Here is an 18,340-nt window from a genome sequence, read left to right as displayed (position 1 = left end):
ACCTTGTATCTTGCGACCACTGCAGATGAGTATAATGATTACTACGTGGAATCCACAGTTTTCTTTGCAATTTAAACAACTGCAAACATCAGATCAAGGGAAATCTGATTGTTTTCCTATGGATTCCTTGTATCCAAACATGCCTGTACTCCCAATAAGCAATAAAATGATGGAGAGTAGATTACGATGGTAAGTTCCGGTGCAACAAATACTGGAGATAGTTCTTGTAAGCATGGGAAAATTGGTTAGGGTTGGTGGGCCTGAAAAGAGGAATGGAAGAAGGCCTAAAAAGACTTGGATTGAGGTAGTGAGAAGGGATGGTCTGTTGTTCACTCTCTGATGGTAGGGCCCCTTGATAGGATTGACTGGTGAAACATGATTCCTAAAACCGACCGCAAGTAGTTGGGACAAGGCTATAGTGATGATGTTGATATAGTTATCTATAGATGGAGCAATCTATGGTGATGATGATGATATATTATTGTGCGGATTCCTATGCTTCAGATTTGGTGCAGAGGTCTTTTCTTGTTTAGTTTCATTTGATTCATTTATATTGCATTTGGGATTTACCACATGCTCCTCTATGGATTGCACATCAAGTAACATAATTTTCTTTATTCAAAAAAGCCACAAGGATAGCAAGAAAAAGTATTCTTTTTTATTTGGCATGTTATAGTTGTGTTATCTGATTCAGTGCATAGTAGGCATAAACCAGTTAAGGAAACAGTAGCATTATCAGATTTGTAGTTGCCTTGGATTGATATTGTGCTAGTAAAATCTTTAACTGTTGGGAAGCTATTCTGCATCTAGATTCTCCTTCATACATGAAGATGCAACTGGAATATTTCACTTCAGAGTTGGTCTATAGTCTTGGTAAATGGTAAAAGATGTGGTCCTGTTTTTACTATCTTGCATGGTGAAATGCCTGTTTGCAGAAACACGCTAAAGTAGAGGAGATCAGCTTAAAAAGGGTTCGCGAAGACCTTCAAATTAAAGTCGATTTTCTTCGAAAACAAGCTGATGTGAGTGATTCTTTATGACGATCCTTGATTTCAATGTTTTCTTCTCAAATGTGTAAACTGTTTTCTTGCTTATTGTTGTCTATTTCAGAGTTATGATGACAGGGGACCTGTTATAGATGCTGTTGTGTGGAACGATGGTGATGTATGGAGGGTAGCTCTTGACACACAGAGTCTTGAGGATGATGATTCAGAACTTGGGAAATTGGCTGATTTTATTCCTCTGACAAACTATAGGTTTGTATGATCTAGTATTACACATGGTTGAAGAGATCTGCTCATATGCTCAAGCTTTGTGGTGCTGATTTTATTCCTCTGACAAACTATAGGTTTGTATGATCTAGTATTACACATGGTTGAAGAGATCTGCACATATGCTCAAGCTTTGTGGTGCTGGTTTTCAGCATATGAAACCGGCAAACCTTAATGAATGAATGGATTTCATGCAACATATTGTTCTGAGGATTTGTACAGTGCCAGAACATATTGAGAAGCAAAGGACCAACCCATATTTAATTGTTTATGTTCTCATAATGCATGAATCATACACATCATTTTACATGCAATTAATTCATCCAATTTTATGCTCTTGCATTTTTACGTCAGGTGGTATTTACGTAGTAATATTTTACAAGTATCATTATGCATTGACATGACCGGTCCTTTTGCAGCCTGATCACCATTTTCTTTTGTTGACCTTGAACATTTGGTACTCATGGTAATTGCTTGTATTCCTGGTAATGTCCAACTTTGTTGACCCAGATAATATTATGTTGGTCAAAAGAAGTCATTATAGTGGGCCCGGCTGAGGTCTTTAGAAGGGTGACATGACTGCTCCTTTTGCAGCCTGATCACCATATTCTTTTGTTGACCTTGAACATTAGGCACTAATGGTTATTGCTTCTATTCCTGGTAATGTCCAAATTGGTTGACCCAGATAATATTATGTTGGTCAAAGGAAGTCATTATAATGGGCCCCACTGATGTCTTTAGAAGGGTGAAATTAAATGTTGTGGATGGGCCCTATCTATTCAGTCTCTCTCTAGCTTTGCGTTAGGGTCTGTAAATTATTCGGCTGTTTTGTTGTAGTTTGGTTCAGATTCCTCATCTACTTTTTAATAAAATTTCAGTTATCTTTCAAAAAAAATAAAAAAAAGGAAAAAAAAAGAAGAAAAAAACAAGAAAAGAAGCTTTTTACATCTTGGTTTATATTTAGAAACAATCCTAGGTGGTTTTGATGACAATAGGCATTCAATTCTATGTGTATCAGCTTGTCTTTCCCATCAAGGCTTGCAAATTGCAAGTTATCTGTTTATTGAGTACCCAGTGGCAAAAATGAGGGACTTGAACTTTGAATATACTGAAAATAATTACCTTTGGGAGCTCCAAAGATCCTTCAACTTGACAAGAAGATTGAACAAAAGGCCATAATGCAGGGGCATTTTCACACAAGGCTCAAGTGGGTTGCTTGTGGGATGCAGGGGCACACTCGGGGTGGGTGGCTCGTGTGAGGCGGTACCCATGTGATTTGGGGCCCATGAGGGGGGTTCGGCCAAGGTCCTAACTCCTAACCCATGAGAGTGGGGCCTGGGCTATGAGATAAAGGGATTGATTTGCCATGGTCTAACAGTTTGAGCTTTTAGAGCAAGTGGTTAATTGTCCTACATCATGCCAAATAATGGACTATGGAAATAAATTCCAGCAGTCTCAAAAAAAAAAAATCGTCATCTCTCAAAAAAATAAATAAAAATTCTAGCAGTCTTTTAGGTATTCAACAGGAAAGAAAGAAATGAAGCAACTAATGCTAGAGTAAAACGTGCCTAAAGGAAACCTAAAAAGACAAACTTTTCATTTATCATTACCATGTCTCTAGTTCGTACCTATGGCTACACATATAGCCCTTTACAAAAATCTATTTTCAATGCTGAAAAGCCTAGAACAAACCCTGTTGCTCCACATAAGTGGTCTAAACCTACATGCCAATAAAGAGAGTAAACTAAGGAGACAAAAAATGGTAACTAAAAGACTCCAAGAGTTCCTATATGCCAGCAATGCGATCCTTGTATTTGTGCATATGCCATATGCCATGTTCAGAGTATCGGTACTGTTGCATGTATTGATGACCGCATGTATGATGTATCAATGAGTGGGATATGGAAACATGTACTGATGTTGTGGATATTATCGCTGATACAGGAAAAATATCCTTTACTAAGGGATTCATTGGGGAAGCATTGGAAAAAGGGCGGAAAATTTTGCAGCAAAACATTAGGAGATGTTAAAAGACAAATGTATACACTTTTTTTAAGGAGCAACAAAGAAAATTTATTAAAAAAAAGTGCCAAGATAGCACACCAGCTACAAGCCAAGCCAAAACAAAAACCACCCTAAAAAAGCGATGAGCAATCTTTCAGCACACCAACAAACACATACACATGTAGGAATTAAAATATTGCAAAAAAAAAGAAGAAGAAGAAGAAGAAACTAAATTTACCTAGTTTCCATTTTGTAAGGACCTAAACCATGTGCTATTGGAAAAAAAGAAGTGCAATTATATCCACAAGGAGTTTATATCACTTAAATACCATACAGTGCAAGTAATAGAACATCCATTCTCAATTTGAGGGTTAAAAGTGGACGAAATTAGAACTTCCCCAATTCCCCAATTCATCTACTCAAATGTTGATTTATTCGCTACAAATCCATGTTAATGCATGAGAATCATCCATAGACATTGCAATCTATGCTAACATTAAAAAAAGGAGAGAAGTTTCTGTGGATTATTTGTCACCTTTGAGTTTTGGCCCGTCTCCGCTTCAAGTCTTGATTTCTCACTCAAATTCAAGCTTTGATTCAACAAACCAAAAGAAGTGGTCGAAATCATCTAAGGAACAAAATCCTCCCAAAAAAAGAAACGGTATGTTTTTTAATTTAAACTTTTGAGAAAATTTCCCTATTTTCTCCCAAAGTTCTCGTGTTTTGTGGAAGTATCCCAGATAACAGTGATCCTATTGCTGGCATCGCTGATATTAGGAACTATTATACTGTTTAGAGACCAAAATATCATTGGTATTGCCAAATATCACCTATAATTATTGAAATTATTGATGATATCTAGAATTTTCTATATTACTTGAGGTTTCGGCATCTTTGACTTGGTGATACCTAGAAATATTGGCATTATTATCAATAATATCGCTGATATTTGGTTGCTATATTATTGATAATATTGACCGAGAAAACTTCACACACACACATATATCAGTGTTTTGAGTGGCGCTTGTAGTTCTAGTAATGATAATTGTATTTTGTATTTTGTACTTAATACTCTAAGGGCGTGTTTGGGCGGTGGGATTAGAAGGGATTAGGTGGGATGGGATTGAAAAAACATAATTATTACCCATGGCAGGGATTGTCCCCTGTTGCCATGGGATAAGATTCATGTCATGCTTTGTTGGTAATACAGAGGTACATTGAATGGATATACCCACCATCATTTGAAATTACTGAGAATAACACACGTGTTATATCTAAACCTTTCATTTGTTTTGTAACCTCATTTTATGGCATGGGCCTAAAAATGAGGTAGATCCAAAACTTATGTGGACCCAAAGAAGTTTTCAACAGTAAGTATTCAATCCCCGTTGCTTTCTATGGTGGGGTCCACTTGAGCTTTAGATTTACCTAATTTTTTGGCTCATGCTCTAAAATAATCTCGAAAAATGGGTGGACAGTGTGGATATAGCCCACACATCATGGTGGGACCTACACAACTTGCTAACATTGAGTTAAATTGGCACAGGACCCAATGCAATTCCATCTGATCTAATTCCAAGCTTTTCCATTAGTCCCAAACATGGAGTGGAATTGGCACAGGACCAGATGAATCCCATCCCACCTAATCCCTTCTAATCCCACCGCCCAAACACGCCCTAAACCCGTGGGATTTTAATTTCTTTTCATACTTTTGACTTGTGGTTTCAATTAGACATTATTGATCAAAGTGTTTTGCTTAGAAAGTTGTTGATGTGATAATGATTTGATTTGCTCTATGTATGTCGATTGGCTTTTGATAAATGATAACTAATAACTTGTTTGAACATGCTTATGCTTTAAAAATTGAATAATCTTTTAGGCATTTACACAACTGGGCTGAACATGCCCCCCTGATACATACTGGTGATACCAAGCTCTGATTCCAGTTAGTGTCAAGGCATTTATCCTTTTTCGTATCCTAGGACATTTTTCGTTGTTTGCTTTTTGTGTATCCTATATATGCCTTTTAACCTACCCAGGACCTTGAGCAGTGGTAAGGATACATGTAATTGTATCTATTGAGGAAATCATTTGTGCCAAACACTTGTTCTTCAGTCTAAGGGGTATAGTACAAAAGGGCATTATTGCTGCTTGTTTTCTTTCTTGACTTGTTCCTCGTTTTTATAATTTCATTTACTTTCATCGTTTTACTTTGTGCAAGTGCTCTTACTTTTGTGTGAGTATCTTGAAGTCATCACAGGGACCTTGAGTATTGAATTCTGTGCAACTGTACAGGATTGAACGGAAGTATGGCATATTTAGCAAATTGGATGCATGCTCCTTTGTCACAAATGTATATGATGAAGGAAACATCTTAAGCATTGTAACAGATTGCTCGCCACATGGGACTCATGTTGCTGGTATAGCTACAGCTTTCCATCCCCAGGTATTCTAGTATCCCTCCTAACTCTAAAATGTGCATCTTCTCTTAACTCATGTCTATCTTCCTACCACTTCCTATTGTGTGTTTTGGGATCATGATATCACCATGTAGGAACCTTTACTAAATGGAGTTGCACCTGGAGCCCAACTCATTTCTTGTAAAATTGGAGACACACGCTTGGGTTCAATGGAAACTGGAACTGGCTTGACGCGAGCATTGATAGCAGCAGTGGAGGTATGTCTCAGTTAGCATTGTAAGCTATTCATTTACAATGAGCAGTATTTGTAGTTCACCATATGCTTTTAGCTGTATCTGTTGTTATGACCTGAGAGATGCACCAATCATGTTTGCCTCAATTTTCGATTGCTTTGATAAATGGTGAAGTTGGGGAATGATATCAACTGGTTTGAATTAAGGTGCAAGAAGCAGTTTTATGTAAAACCTGCAATGCTTTTGCTGGTGTGCTCCTTGATCTTGTGAATGACACTTGTAAAACTCATGCCTTGGAATTAAAGAACAACATTGCCAAACAGGGAGAGAATTAGAGTACAAGAAATAGTTTGAGGTAAAACCTGCAATGCTTTTGGGTCTAGATGCGGAAAGAAAGTATGCAGCGGGCACTTACAAAAAGTTGAAGTAGAAAAAGATTGGCCCGTGCAAGATCTTGAAGTGGATTAACGACAACGCTTATCGCATTGAGCTACCACCTGGAGAACTTTTAATATATCCAATGCTGTTGATCTTACACCATACATGTCAATGAACACTGGATCTGACTTGAGGTCAAGTCCTTTCTAATTCGGGGAGGACGATGAGGACTTGGACAACCATATGTTAATGGATCAGGCTGATGTACTTGCTGAGGAATTTTAGGATGGATTAGAGCGTGAAAAGGGGTCTAAATGTCCTCCATAATGGGCTAAATCTGTAGACCCATCAATGGAACACGTTGGCACCCATGGTATACTTTTGGGTCCACAAAAGGGTCTTTTGGTGGCATTTACCTTTAAGTGATGATTTGGATTTATTTTTGAATGAACATTTATTTATTTTTTCTTTGCTTATGTCTCAGTTAAGTAGATGAGGGTATTGTTCATTTTCCTTTAAAATAAGATTGCAGGTTTAAGATTATAACATCTAGCCCATAGTTAATGTTTTATGGAAGGCCCAAATTAGTGCTAGGGCTTTTCTTTTCTTTTCCTTCATATAAAAATTCAATAAACAGAAAATGTTTAGCAGCTTTTAGGACATTTTTATCTTATCTACAAGCCTTGGGCTAGGGTTTGTGCAAGTGCATATTTTCATTAGTGGGGCATATGATTTAGGCAATCAAAACTAGTGAGAGCTTTGATTATTCACTGGTTATTGCATTGTTTTTTTTTTCTTTCTTTTCAAGTGGAAGAATCTCTATTTTTGGATTGGGTGTATTGGGGCATGATTTGGTCCAATGGTTTGATATAGCTCCGTGTGGTTGATGATTCTCATTCGTTAACTATGCCAATATTGAAAACATATTTTACAAGCTTGATGGTTTTCTTGCGCTTTTTTTTTTCCCGATATGAAATAAGGTGAATCTTACTGGTATTATCAATTTATGCATTTCTATTATTATATATTTATCATTTCAAGTATGTTTCTCCCCTTTCATCTATTTTCCATGCATCTGACTGGGAGGAGAAATCTGTTTTGAGCATGCTTGGCGTATGAAAAAAGCAATATAACACCTCTTGGTTTTGAGATTGTGCTATTATATGGTTGATCTTTAGTTTCAACTATTATTGTAGTTGCAACATAAATTTGATCTCATCAACATGAACTATAGCACCTCTCAGGTTTGGGATTGTGCTATTATATGTTTGATCTTTGCTCACAACTATTATACTTGTTATTTATAGCACAAATGTGACCTCATCAACATGAGCTATGGAGAACCTACGCTGCTGCCGGACTATGGACGTTTTATTGACCTTGTTAATGAGGTATTAAACCATATGGCTTCTACTTGCTTGGAAGATTGTTATATTCTATATTTCTTCTGCCCTTAAGAAGGCTCTTCTGATGATGTTGCTTATTGTAACTTCAGGTTGTTGATAAACACCATCTCATATTCATCAGTAGTGCTGGCAACAGTGGACCTGCATTAAGCACTGTTGGTGCACCCGGTGGCACAAGTTCAAGCATAATAGGAATTGGTGCCTACGTGTCCCCTGCCATGGCTGCTGGAGCTCATTGTGTTGTTGAGCCCCCCTCAGAAGGGTTGGAGTACACTTGGTACATTCTCTTCTTTTCAGTAATTTTTCTTTGGGGTTATGATCAGAGTATCAGATGGTTAAATAGTTTAGATTTATTGTTTTAATTTCCTTTTAAGGTGTTTGGTAAGTTATTTTTGGATCCAACTTGTTGATAATCAAAAAACCAGAATGAAATCTTTAGGTTGCTGTAATACAATTGTGTATTGCTGTTACAGTATTAAATTTGGTGCAGAAAAGGTACTTAAAATACTTTCAACTTTCCCATTGCAATCAGGGATTTATAAGTTTTCTTCATTGCCAAATATTGTACTATTGATGTAGGAATGAATTGGGTTCTGTATGCAATTTGCTAAGCTAAACTAGTGGGATTTGGTTGCAGTTCTGCGGTAAATACCGGTAGAAAACATAGAATAGCCTGAATGGTTTTTTTTAATGGTCTTGGATATCATTATTTACTGGCTTCCTCTTTTATACACCATGCTTTCCATTTACTATGGTCACTGTTCACCTTTAGATTCAAAGTGGAAATGGACTGATTATTATAGCTTTCACAACAATGAAAATATGTTTTCTACATCTCTAAAGTGATAAATCGCGTAGCATCCCATCCAATCAAAGTCAACTTATATGGTTGTGGAAGCAATATGAAGGGCCCGTTTGGGATTCGCTTCCAGAAAAGGCAAAATTGATTCCAAGCAAACAATTCAATGAAATTGTTTATTTAGAATTGCTTATGCAAAATTGATTCCAATAAATACTTTTGTAAACATACATAAGAAAAATCAGCAATTATCATCATTCAGCTAAAGTGATTTGAGAGGGATGGGTAAAGGTTGGGTCCCACATGATGGATGACTCATATCAATGATCAGAGTTTTCTAGTAAGGACCAAAATCCTCTACTACATCTATAGTATGAGGTGCAACACTTGAGCTGTTATGGATTTGACATCCACTCCATCCATCAGGTGTGCCCCCCACATGTTCACCGTGGATACCTAAAAAAAGAAAAAAAAGAAAAAGAAAAAAGAGAGAAGACCAATCCAAAAATCAGCTGGGCCACAACGATGGGAATGACGTAAATCATGCCTAATACCTGTATGTTCACACAGCATGCTCCACACATAGGGTTTTGGACTTAGTTGCAGAGACCCTTCTAAATGCCATTCCTGCTTTGGACTCTTGCTCCCGCTTTCTGCCTATTTATACTTGTTGCTGCTTCGCATTTGAAGCTTCGTGCGACATAGTTTTTGGATCAAGTTGATTTTTGTAGTTTCCCTTCATCCTAGTGAGTAGCAGATGATGAATGGGTTGGATGGAATTTACATACCATGGTTTGCCCCACTCACAAACATATAGTTGGTGTCCCCTCCCTGATTTTCCCTATGCTGTGGCCCACTCGAGCTGTCGAGCAGGCTGATTTTTGGTCCCAAGTGCTAACATAGGTTGGTTCACCTGATGGATGGGGTGGATGTATTCCACATGTATGATTTCAAAGTGCCTGCGTATCAAGCATCATACTCTACTAGAGTGTATCAAATACCATCAGGCCTCTGGCCTTTTGCTGATCATATTGTAGGAATCCAATTAACAATATTGGATGAGGTGTTTTTGTGTGCGTATGTAACATGGGTAAGAGATAAGGCCGATGGCACACGCGTTATAGATCCGGGCCATTTCAATCAAGCATGCACTCAGTGAACACACCATGGAAAAAATGTCAGTCCACCAATCAGGCAGATTAAACTTGGATAAGAAAATGGGTTGTTGAAAGAAGTCCAAACAGTCCAGATTCCACATGCAAGTAGTGTCTCACTTGATAAGTGTACTACCCTTTGATACATAGCATGTTCAATGTTTGTCCTAGCTGGAATGGCCCAGATCTCCGACCGCGTGCTTTACACACGTAGATCTAACACGTGTTCCAACCACCTCAAGTGTCGGCCACCTGTTTGCACAAAAGCACTATTGGAAACGTCTTGAACTTGTTCCATAAATACATTATTTATGTATTCAAAATTTAAGAACTGATTAGTTTGGCATGCTAACCAAAATTGATTTTAGGAACTAGAAGCTACCTAGAAGTGTGCTTAAAATAGCAAATGGACCCGAAGGTTATTTTTCCCCACTTTATGAAGATAGTTCCTAAGTAGGGACTTTTGGTGAAACATGATTCATAAAGCTGACCCCAATTAGTTGGCAAGCCTATGATGATGATAATGACGACGACTCATGATGCTATTGTTAGTGCACTGATTTGTGCATCTTGTTTGTCAATCACGTGAGTCTATGTGTCATGTAGTCGGTTGAGCCCTTAGAAGTTGAAGACCGAAGACACAAGAGGACATGAGAATCAAGGAGCAAAGAAAATGTAATGAGGTGCCTTGGTGACCCTAACTCTTGACCCAAAACAACCCCTTGAAACTCTAGATGATCCTTAGTCTTATAGGTAAACCTTGTTGATCATCCATTTGCCTTAGAAGCTTAATTGGAACATGATAAGTTAGGCTAGAAGAGGTTCCAAGTTGTTGTATAATCGCATGCCCAAAACAGCAGTCTTATGAGTGGTGCTCGATCTCATCGAGTAGACCTCAAGGGGTTTTCGATGGCATCGAAGATCCCCTTATGGAATTGACTATGTAATTCAGATTTGTCCAGCAGCTAGTGATCTTTTATCTGAGTTTCTCAATGGCATCAGGGACCCATTGAAGGGTCCCCTCGATGTCATCGAAGACCACTCGATGACATCATGTAGCAGTGTGCAAACTGTTTAGTAACATTTTAGTTGGAAACCCGATTTTCTCAATGCCATCGAAGGCTCGCTTGATGCCATCGACAGAGCCGTTTTCTGCCTATTTTTTTTTATCGTTGGAGCTCGAACTTCATATATGGGGCATTCGATTCTTAGGCATTTGGATGAGTTTTTGGTGCAATAGAAGCTTAGGTGATTCCATGATTATATCTCTCATCCCAAGCCTCTAAGTCCATGAGATCTAAGTTATCTTGTGATTCATCACTTGAAAGAGGATTCCAACCTCAATGTTGAAGATGAACTTGATCTCCACTTTGTTTTAGAGATTAGACTTGAACTTGTAGTCAAATCCTTGTCTAAATCCTTTAGAACACCCATCTAGGTGAATCCCTTAGGATTATAACATTCTCATTAGTTATAGGAGATTTACCAACCTCTTACTACCTTGGTCATTTCAAAGGAGCATTATATGCAAGGTTTGTTCTTGGAGTGTAAGCCTTGGCATCATGATCGGGGGGAGCAAAGGGTAGCTGATTGAAGCACGGGAAAGCATCAATCAAGCAACCCAAGATGACGCATCAACAGGGCTCAATTCGACCAGTGTCATTGAGTGAGTCTATGTACACTCCTTCCTTGCGTAGGATTGAGTGTAAGAGTTTGATTGTCAAACTCGACAAGGTTCTTTTTTAGGACCTAAATCAAAGTCCTTGCGTAGGCTACCTGTAACCGGACACAGGTGTGAGCGTGTTAGTCTCCGAGGGAGCCTTCGGTGGGAGTAAACGTAGGTCCTTTGATTAGGATTGGGGTTGTTGGTTAGCCGATAAAAAACTAACTCAAGTCTCTTGTGGGAGCCTTCGGCGGGAGTGTATGCTAGGGTCCTTGTGTAGGGTTGTAAAGGTTAGAGGTGAACTTGATTTAAAACATCCAATGGTGAAATCCGATATGCTCATGGGTTGAGTGCGTCTGTCGGGAGTGGAATATGGAAACCGAACCACTATACATGCTTGTGTTTGAGATTGTCCTTGAGCACTTGTTTAATTATGCTTATGTGATTGAATGTTTAATTATATGTATGCATGATTAAATGAATGCTAGGAGTTGATAGGTAACACATCTCATACACACATGTATATTATCATGTTTATATACTAGTTGTTTCATAAGAATATGATTTGTAATTAGAGCTGTACACAAGTCGAACTGAGTCGAGCTTGGCACAGCTCGGCTCTGCTCGGCTAGTAGCTAACCCAGAGTCGGTCCTCGAGCCTGACTTGCTAGCTCGGCTCAGTTCGGTCAGCAACTCGGGCTAGTTCGAGCCTGTGCAACATTTTCTTAAACACTTACAACGCATCTTCTAATTTTCACAGAATGCAAAATAGTAATAACAATTAGTGTTCGAATTATAACGATACCGATAATGCTGGTAGTATCAGAAATTCCAGGTATTAGCAAGGTATCGCTAAGTATCGCCAACGTATTAATGTCGTTAATATAATCGCCAATATTTTCAACTATGTAAATTCTAGGTGTCGGTTGTATTGCCAATGCATCAATATCGCCATGTATCGCCAATATTTTTTACTATGTAAATTCTAGGTAATGCTCATATCATAAGTGTATCGACAATATTTCAATAATATGGTCAACGTATTGATATCATCAAAATTTTGTTTATTAGAAATTTTTTTATTTCAATTCTTTTCCATGGGCACATGGCTGTATGTAGTGTTCAATTTGTCATTGATAATATTGATGATATCTCAATCTTATCGATATTGCAACATGCGCGATATTGAGACCACAATCTTTCGTTTCCATTCCAATTGTTGATGCTTTCTTAGTGAAATATCGTGTGTTGTTGATATTTTGCAATACCGATGGATGTTTGGATGGAATGTTGGATGGTTAAATAGACCAGATGAGATGATTGGACTGATTTCTCACAACAACACATGCTTTTAAGGCCCCATTAAATGGAAACTTGTTATGTATGTATTTTTTAATTTCTAAATATACAAATATTTACATTTTAACATCTCCTAAATTTTTGCTGAAAATTCTACCGTTTTTCCCATGTTTCCTTGCATTTTCAGTTATCAACGATATCGATATTGTCTAGCTAGCGAAACTTGTAGCGATACCGATACTTCGAACACTAACAGTAGTATACAGGTATTTCATCAAACACTCGGTTGACAACATCAAAATCATGATTTGAGGGCAATTTTATAATATGATTCTTTTATTTTTATTTTTATAAAATTTTTAGTGATTTGTTTCGTATCCATTCCTTCCTCGCCACTAGCCGATCCCACGGAGAATGTATGCACCCGAAACAACTCTTCATTGAGTCATTTCATCAAACACTTGGCTAGCAACATCAATATCAAAATAATTGAGTCACCGAGCTGGTTCGATCCCAGTTGATTCGAGTTGAGGTTTGATCCGAGTTGAGTCGAGCTCGGGCAAGCTTGAACTCGGCTCGAACTCAGTTTCGAACCGACTCGAATCGAGCTTTTTCGAGTCAAGTCGAGCGAGTTAACTGAGGTAACTCGGTTCGTGTACAACTCTATTTGTAGTCTATGTGATTGGACCCTTTATTGATTTGGAAGCCTTAGAGTTAATTGTCTTAGTTTAATTTGCATATTAGTTTAAGTAATTGTGTGTTTAAAAGGCAAAATTTTTATTTGGTCCTAATCAAAACCCCCCCCTCAGGACATAGCCTTCATTTCGTAGCTCTACCAAGCTTCTGCACATAGCCCGTGGGCCTACCACGTGCAATACCAGCTCTACCATCGCACTTTTCTAAACGGCTGTTGGATTGAATTGCATAGAGATTTAAAGGTAGTTAGGCATTCTATATTGTTATTACAATTATCAAGCCGCTTTGCTTTGATTCTTCCAAAGAATTTATAATTGGTTGCAGTGTCCTTCATTTCCTTGATTTCTTGGTGGAATTTTGTTCTAGTTTGCATGACTCGTGCATCCAGAGCTAGTTAATTTTAAAGGGTTCTCTTTTCTGTTGGAGAGTCAAATTTCATTGTGGCATCCAGATATGCAAATGCATTCTATGAAATATGTTCCCTTGGATTAAATTCTAAGCTTCATGGGGACTTTGCATATTTGGAAGAAGCATGATATTCTTCATTGCCTACTGTTACTTCCGAAGGGTTTGCTTTTACTCAAACATCTGTTCCTTTTAAACATGGATATCTACCATTGATTGCCATGTCCTTTGCAAATGCTCAACTGTAGTTCACCTTTATATTTTATTAAATTGTCTGCATTCATTATCTGTAGTTCCAAAAAAAAAAAAAAAAAAAAAAAAAAAGAGAAAAAAAAAGAAAAAAAGAAAGAAGAAAACGCTAGAGCTGCATGCTCCCACTCAATTTACTGAAATTGCTAATCCCCCTACATTTTAAGTTCAGGATTGTACTATCCAGATTATGGGTCATTTGCGATCAAGATCGCTATTTTTACTGATCCGAAAGTATGGTTCTAAATCTAATACTCCTAGTGCAGATTAAGTTGTAATGTAAATCTATGCTGAGAACATAGAGATCTATACTCTGATTTATGCAATAGCACACATAAAACAATAATGATGATGGTGATGTATTGGAGCGTTCGACATGATTCTACACATAGCATACCACTTGGAGGAGTAAACCCACGTGATTCTACCCCTAGCATAGATGATGTTGGTGCATGTATTAGTGTGGCCAACATGATTCTAACTGTGTATGTATTGGAGTGATCCACATGATCCTACCCCTGGCATACCAAACATTGGATGAATTAGATCAACATGATTATACCTGTGGCATACCACACATTGGAGGAATTAGTGTACAGCATATTTAGTGTATGTATTGGAGCGACCCACATGATTCTACCCTACCATACATTGGAGGAAGTAGAGCACAGCGTACCTGACACACGATCCATGTAACCCCGCCACCACTGTATTCTAATGAAGACAAGTTTTTATGGTCGTGGGGATGGAACAGCAGATTCCGTATCTACTGACATGTCTGCCGGGAAGGTTTAAGTTCACTCTGATCCTTAGTAATTTGAGTTATGTTGTCCTTTCACGGTAGAAAATGACACTTACTTATTGGACTAAAAGAAAGTATGTCGTGTCATTAACTGTCTATTATGTTTGTGGGAACTAAATTAGATGATTATCTGTTACTAATAACTCCGCACATATAGGTGCTTCCTTCTCTTTGGTTCTTCCTCTGGTTCTTTTACCCATCTATTTTAATTCCATTGACATTTTTTCTGTTATTTTCTTGGACAATAACAATATGAATTTAACAGGTCCAGTCGAGGCCCAACAATTGATGGAGATCTTGGTGTTTGCCTAAGTGCTCCTGGTGGGGCTGTGGCTCCTGTACCTACATGGACATTGCAGCGCCGCATGCTTATGAATGGAACTTCAATGGCATCTCCATCTGCTTGTGGGGGAGTTGCTCTATTGATTAGTGCAATGAAGGTCCTCATGATATGCTAGTTTCACCTTCACTTTTAATCCCGTCTATGTAAATTCTATTGATTGGTGGAAATATTCCATTGATAGTACATGTATACTATCATTGTAGGCTGAAGGTATTCCTGTGAGTCCATACAGCGTACGCAAAGCACTTGAAAACACAACCGTTCCTGTAGGTGATCTTCCTGAAGATACATTATCTACTGGACGAGGGCTTATGCAAGTTGATAGGTTAGTTTTGCTATTTCTGTCTGTGATTTCTCCTTCCAGGGCACTGAGTCAATGGTTCTAGGAATTTGCACGTAATGCATATTTAAGTGGAAGAAATGTACTGGTCCCTTTGAGGTCTGAATCATGCTGATTTTTATACTTATTGCAAGGCAGTGCACATGAATATATTCAGCGATCAAAGAATCTTCCATGCGTTTGGTACCGAGTAAAGATCAATCAATCTGGGAAAACTAGTGAGTTGTCTGCTCATTTCTTTGATTTGAAGCCCTTTTCTTTTCTTATAACATGTAATGAAATATTTTGTTAGAGGTCATAAAGATTGTAAAATAGCCATCAAGTCTGTTGATGAGAAGCAACCAATACAAAGAAATTTGAAATCCTTTATTTATCAAGTGTGTTAACTAACTTATTACCTTCTTAGGGAGCATGTTGGATGGCATGCCTATGATGTCGTTAACAATGAGGTGGAACCTCCAAGGTCGCAATTGTTTCTTATAAGCCCCACATATCACACTTTCTGACTCACCTTCCATGATAGGTGGTTGAAGAACTGAATCTTTAAAGATATTTAGGCTGCTGTGAATAAATTGAATGTCCACTTAGTTGAAATCACCGATGTCAGCTGTCCTGGGAAAATAGTATTTTCACATTGCTTGTTTTAAAAATGTCACGGTTCTAATAAAAACTAGTAATTTCATATGATTCCTCCTATGATTCCCCTGGATCCCTTCTTCAACTACCATCGATATTTAATTTCTTTTCCTGATCAATTACTGTCAACATTTAATTGCCACGATGTTGTCATGGATGTGGTCCATTTGACAATTTATTTATTTATTTATCATCAATTTTTCATATTTCATTAATTGTTGTTTCCTAACCTCTTTCTAAATCGGCAATGGGAACAGCAAAAAACGTTGTTGCAGTCTTCCATCCCACTGAACGATACTTGATCTCACCCTTGACCTTATCATAGTTGTGGAAATGTTGCTGTTGAAGGTTCTTTCTAAAGGGTAAGATGAAATTTTATTAAGGCAAATAAGAAAAATGTTAGGATGGGGGAAGAGTCTTTGAGCATTAACTAAGGTAGATTGGAGCTCTTTTTGGCTAGATAACCCGCTACAGAATTTCCACCCCGTGAATTAGAAAGAAAAAAGGACACCTAGAGGGTTCTCCCCTATTTCCTCCATGCACTCACCGAGTCTCCATGGACATTTGTTCACCGAAGAAGCCTAACTAAGTGTGTTAGAAGAATCACCTTCAATGATTGAGTTTGGTTGAAGATTTGTTACTTGATTCCTTCCAAATGCCTCATATAATGGAGAAAAGGGGAGCGTACTCAGGTTCGGGCCTGCAACTTAGTGGCAGTCTCAGGTTCGAGCGCAATTTACCTATCAGGAAAAAATAGAAAAAAAGAGCATACCCTTTGTAATCTCTCTCTATTTATGAATAGGTCCAACAGCCAACCACCAATCAACTTGACGAACAAGTTTGCGAAAGCCCAAGAAACTTTAATTAAACATGAAGTACCACACTTCCATGGTGACTAAGCAGCGTTTTGAGTTGTTCCTGATGCTGACAGAGTTATATTTAGACTTATTTTGGTCAATTATTGATCCGCTAGTGTATTTCAAAGCCAACATACTTCCTCATTTGGCATGTGAGTTCATTTTCTCATCACAATACCATTTTTTGGGTCTCGACAATTTTGTGGTGTTTATTGCCGATGCTGACACCTGAGACTACCTCGAGATCACCAACGACAACATACACGCGTCCCACAATGCCTTACTAGCAGCAGGAGAGATGACACCCTGGGCCTTCGATCATGGTACCTGTTCTTCACAAACTCCCAACAAAACCATATGTTGAGGCGGCGTCCTGCATGACAGATTGGAATCTGACATGCCATCCACCTTAGCACACCGTGCCATGTGCCCATGACCCTCACAAGACCCCTCTGCTTGGAATTTCGGCCAGTCCCATTTCACCTATGGTGACACGTCCACAAATCTCTTCCATGTGAGCCCTCAGCCGCTTCTACCTTGTCACCTTCCCTAACTCTTTGAGACACAGATAAGGTGCCTTCATTGACTGTGCAGGTAGACTGTAGACCTACCCTTGCGATCCAAGGTGGGGGAGTTGAATCTGATGATCAGCTCTCCTTGCCACTCGGATGTCTGGCAGGTTAGGTATCAGGACGGATGACTGTTAAAGCTTTGACATGGCATTACCGGGAACTAATTAAGTCCTCGACCTCCAAATCCATCACTTCATCTGCCATTGCCTCCACTTCAAGCTGACTTCAACCCTCACAAACATTAGAAAGTACCTATCTAGACCCCAGCTTGATGATAATTGATAACTGATTCAATTCATGCATGTAAATCCTAATCAATCGACTTTTGTATGGAGACACCTTCAACAGGCACCGTTGCTCAACTTTAGAGAAGGACACCAATAGGTGTGGGGTAGTGTCTTTGGAAAAATAACCATTTCCTCTCTCAAGCTCAAAGAGATAATGAATCTGTCTAGTGCAATTCTCACAATTGGAACTTTCGAGGCTTCAAAAGAGGATTCCCTGAAAACCAGATAAATATAAGAAATAGAAATCACCCCATGGGAAACTGTTGCCACCAAACTGTGCACCAGGTAACTGATTCTTTATCAATCCTTGATTTCGGCACTTTGGTGTTTATTTAGCTTCTCTCAATGGGGAACAACGTTATCATATTTCAATCCGTGTATTGGTCGCTGGGTTTGGAACTTTGATGTCCATTTCTCTCAAAATTGGGGGCTTTAACCCAATATATTATTAAACAATAGAGTAAACACATGGCGTTGAGAGTGAAGTTATTGTGGGGCCTGCGTGTTGTGTGTTTGCCATCCAACC

The 18,340-nt window shown here is 38.5% G+C and overlaps 1 protein-coding gene across 1 annotated transcript in view; it reads left to right on the top strand.

Annotated features, from left to right (window-relative positions):
- The window catches only part of LOC131230277 (tripeptidyl-peptidase 2), a 94,326-nt gene that overhangs the window by 12,698 nt on the left and 63,288 nt on the right, over window positions 1-18,340 (top strand). The window contains exons 6-14 of the mRNA XM_058226114.1: window positions 936-1,022; window positions 1,111-1,256; window positions 5,571-5,721; window positions 5,830-5,952; window positions 7,614-7,697; window positions 7,802-7,989; window positions 15,045-15,219; window positions 15,326-15,447; window positions 15,601-15,680. Coding sequence (XP_058082097.1) covers window positions 936-1,022; window positions 1,111-1,256; window positions 5,571-5,721; window positions 5,830-5,952; window positions 7,614-7,697; window positions 7,802-7,989; window positions 15,045-15,219; window positions 15,326-15,447; window positions 15,601-15,680 — 1,156 coding nt within the window. The remainder of the gene's footprint in view (window positions 1-935; window positions 1,023-1,110; window positions 1,257-5,570; window positions 5,722-5,829; window positions 5,953-7,613; window positions 7,698-7,801; window positions 7,990-15,044; window positions 15,220-15,325; window positions 15,448-15,600; window positions 15,681-18,340) is intronic.

This window comes from Magnolia sinica, chromosome 17, assembly GCF_029962835.1.
Source record: "Magnolia sinica isolate HGM2019 chromosome 17, MsV1, whole genome shotgun sequence".
Classification (NCBI taxonomy): domain Eukaryota; kingdom Viridiplantae; phylum Streptophyta; class Magnoliopsida; order Magnoliales; family Magnoliaceae; genus Magnolia; species Magnolia sinica.
The sequence above is the reverse complement of the archived record's forward strand: the minus strand, read 5'-3'. Positions and strand labels throughout refer to the sequence as shown.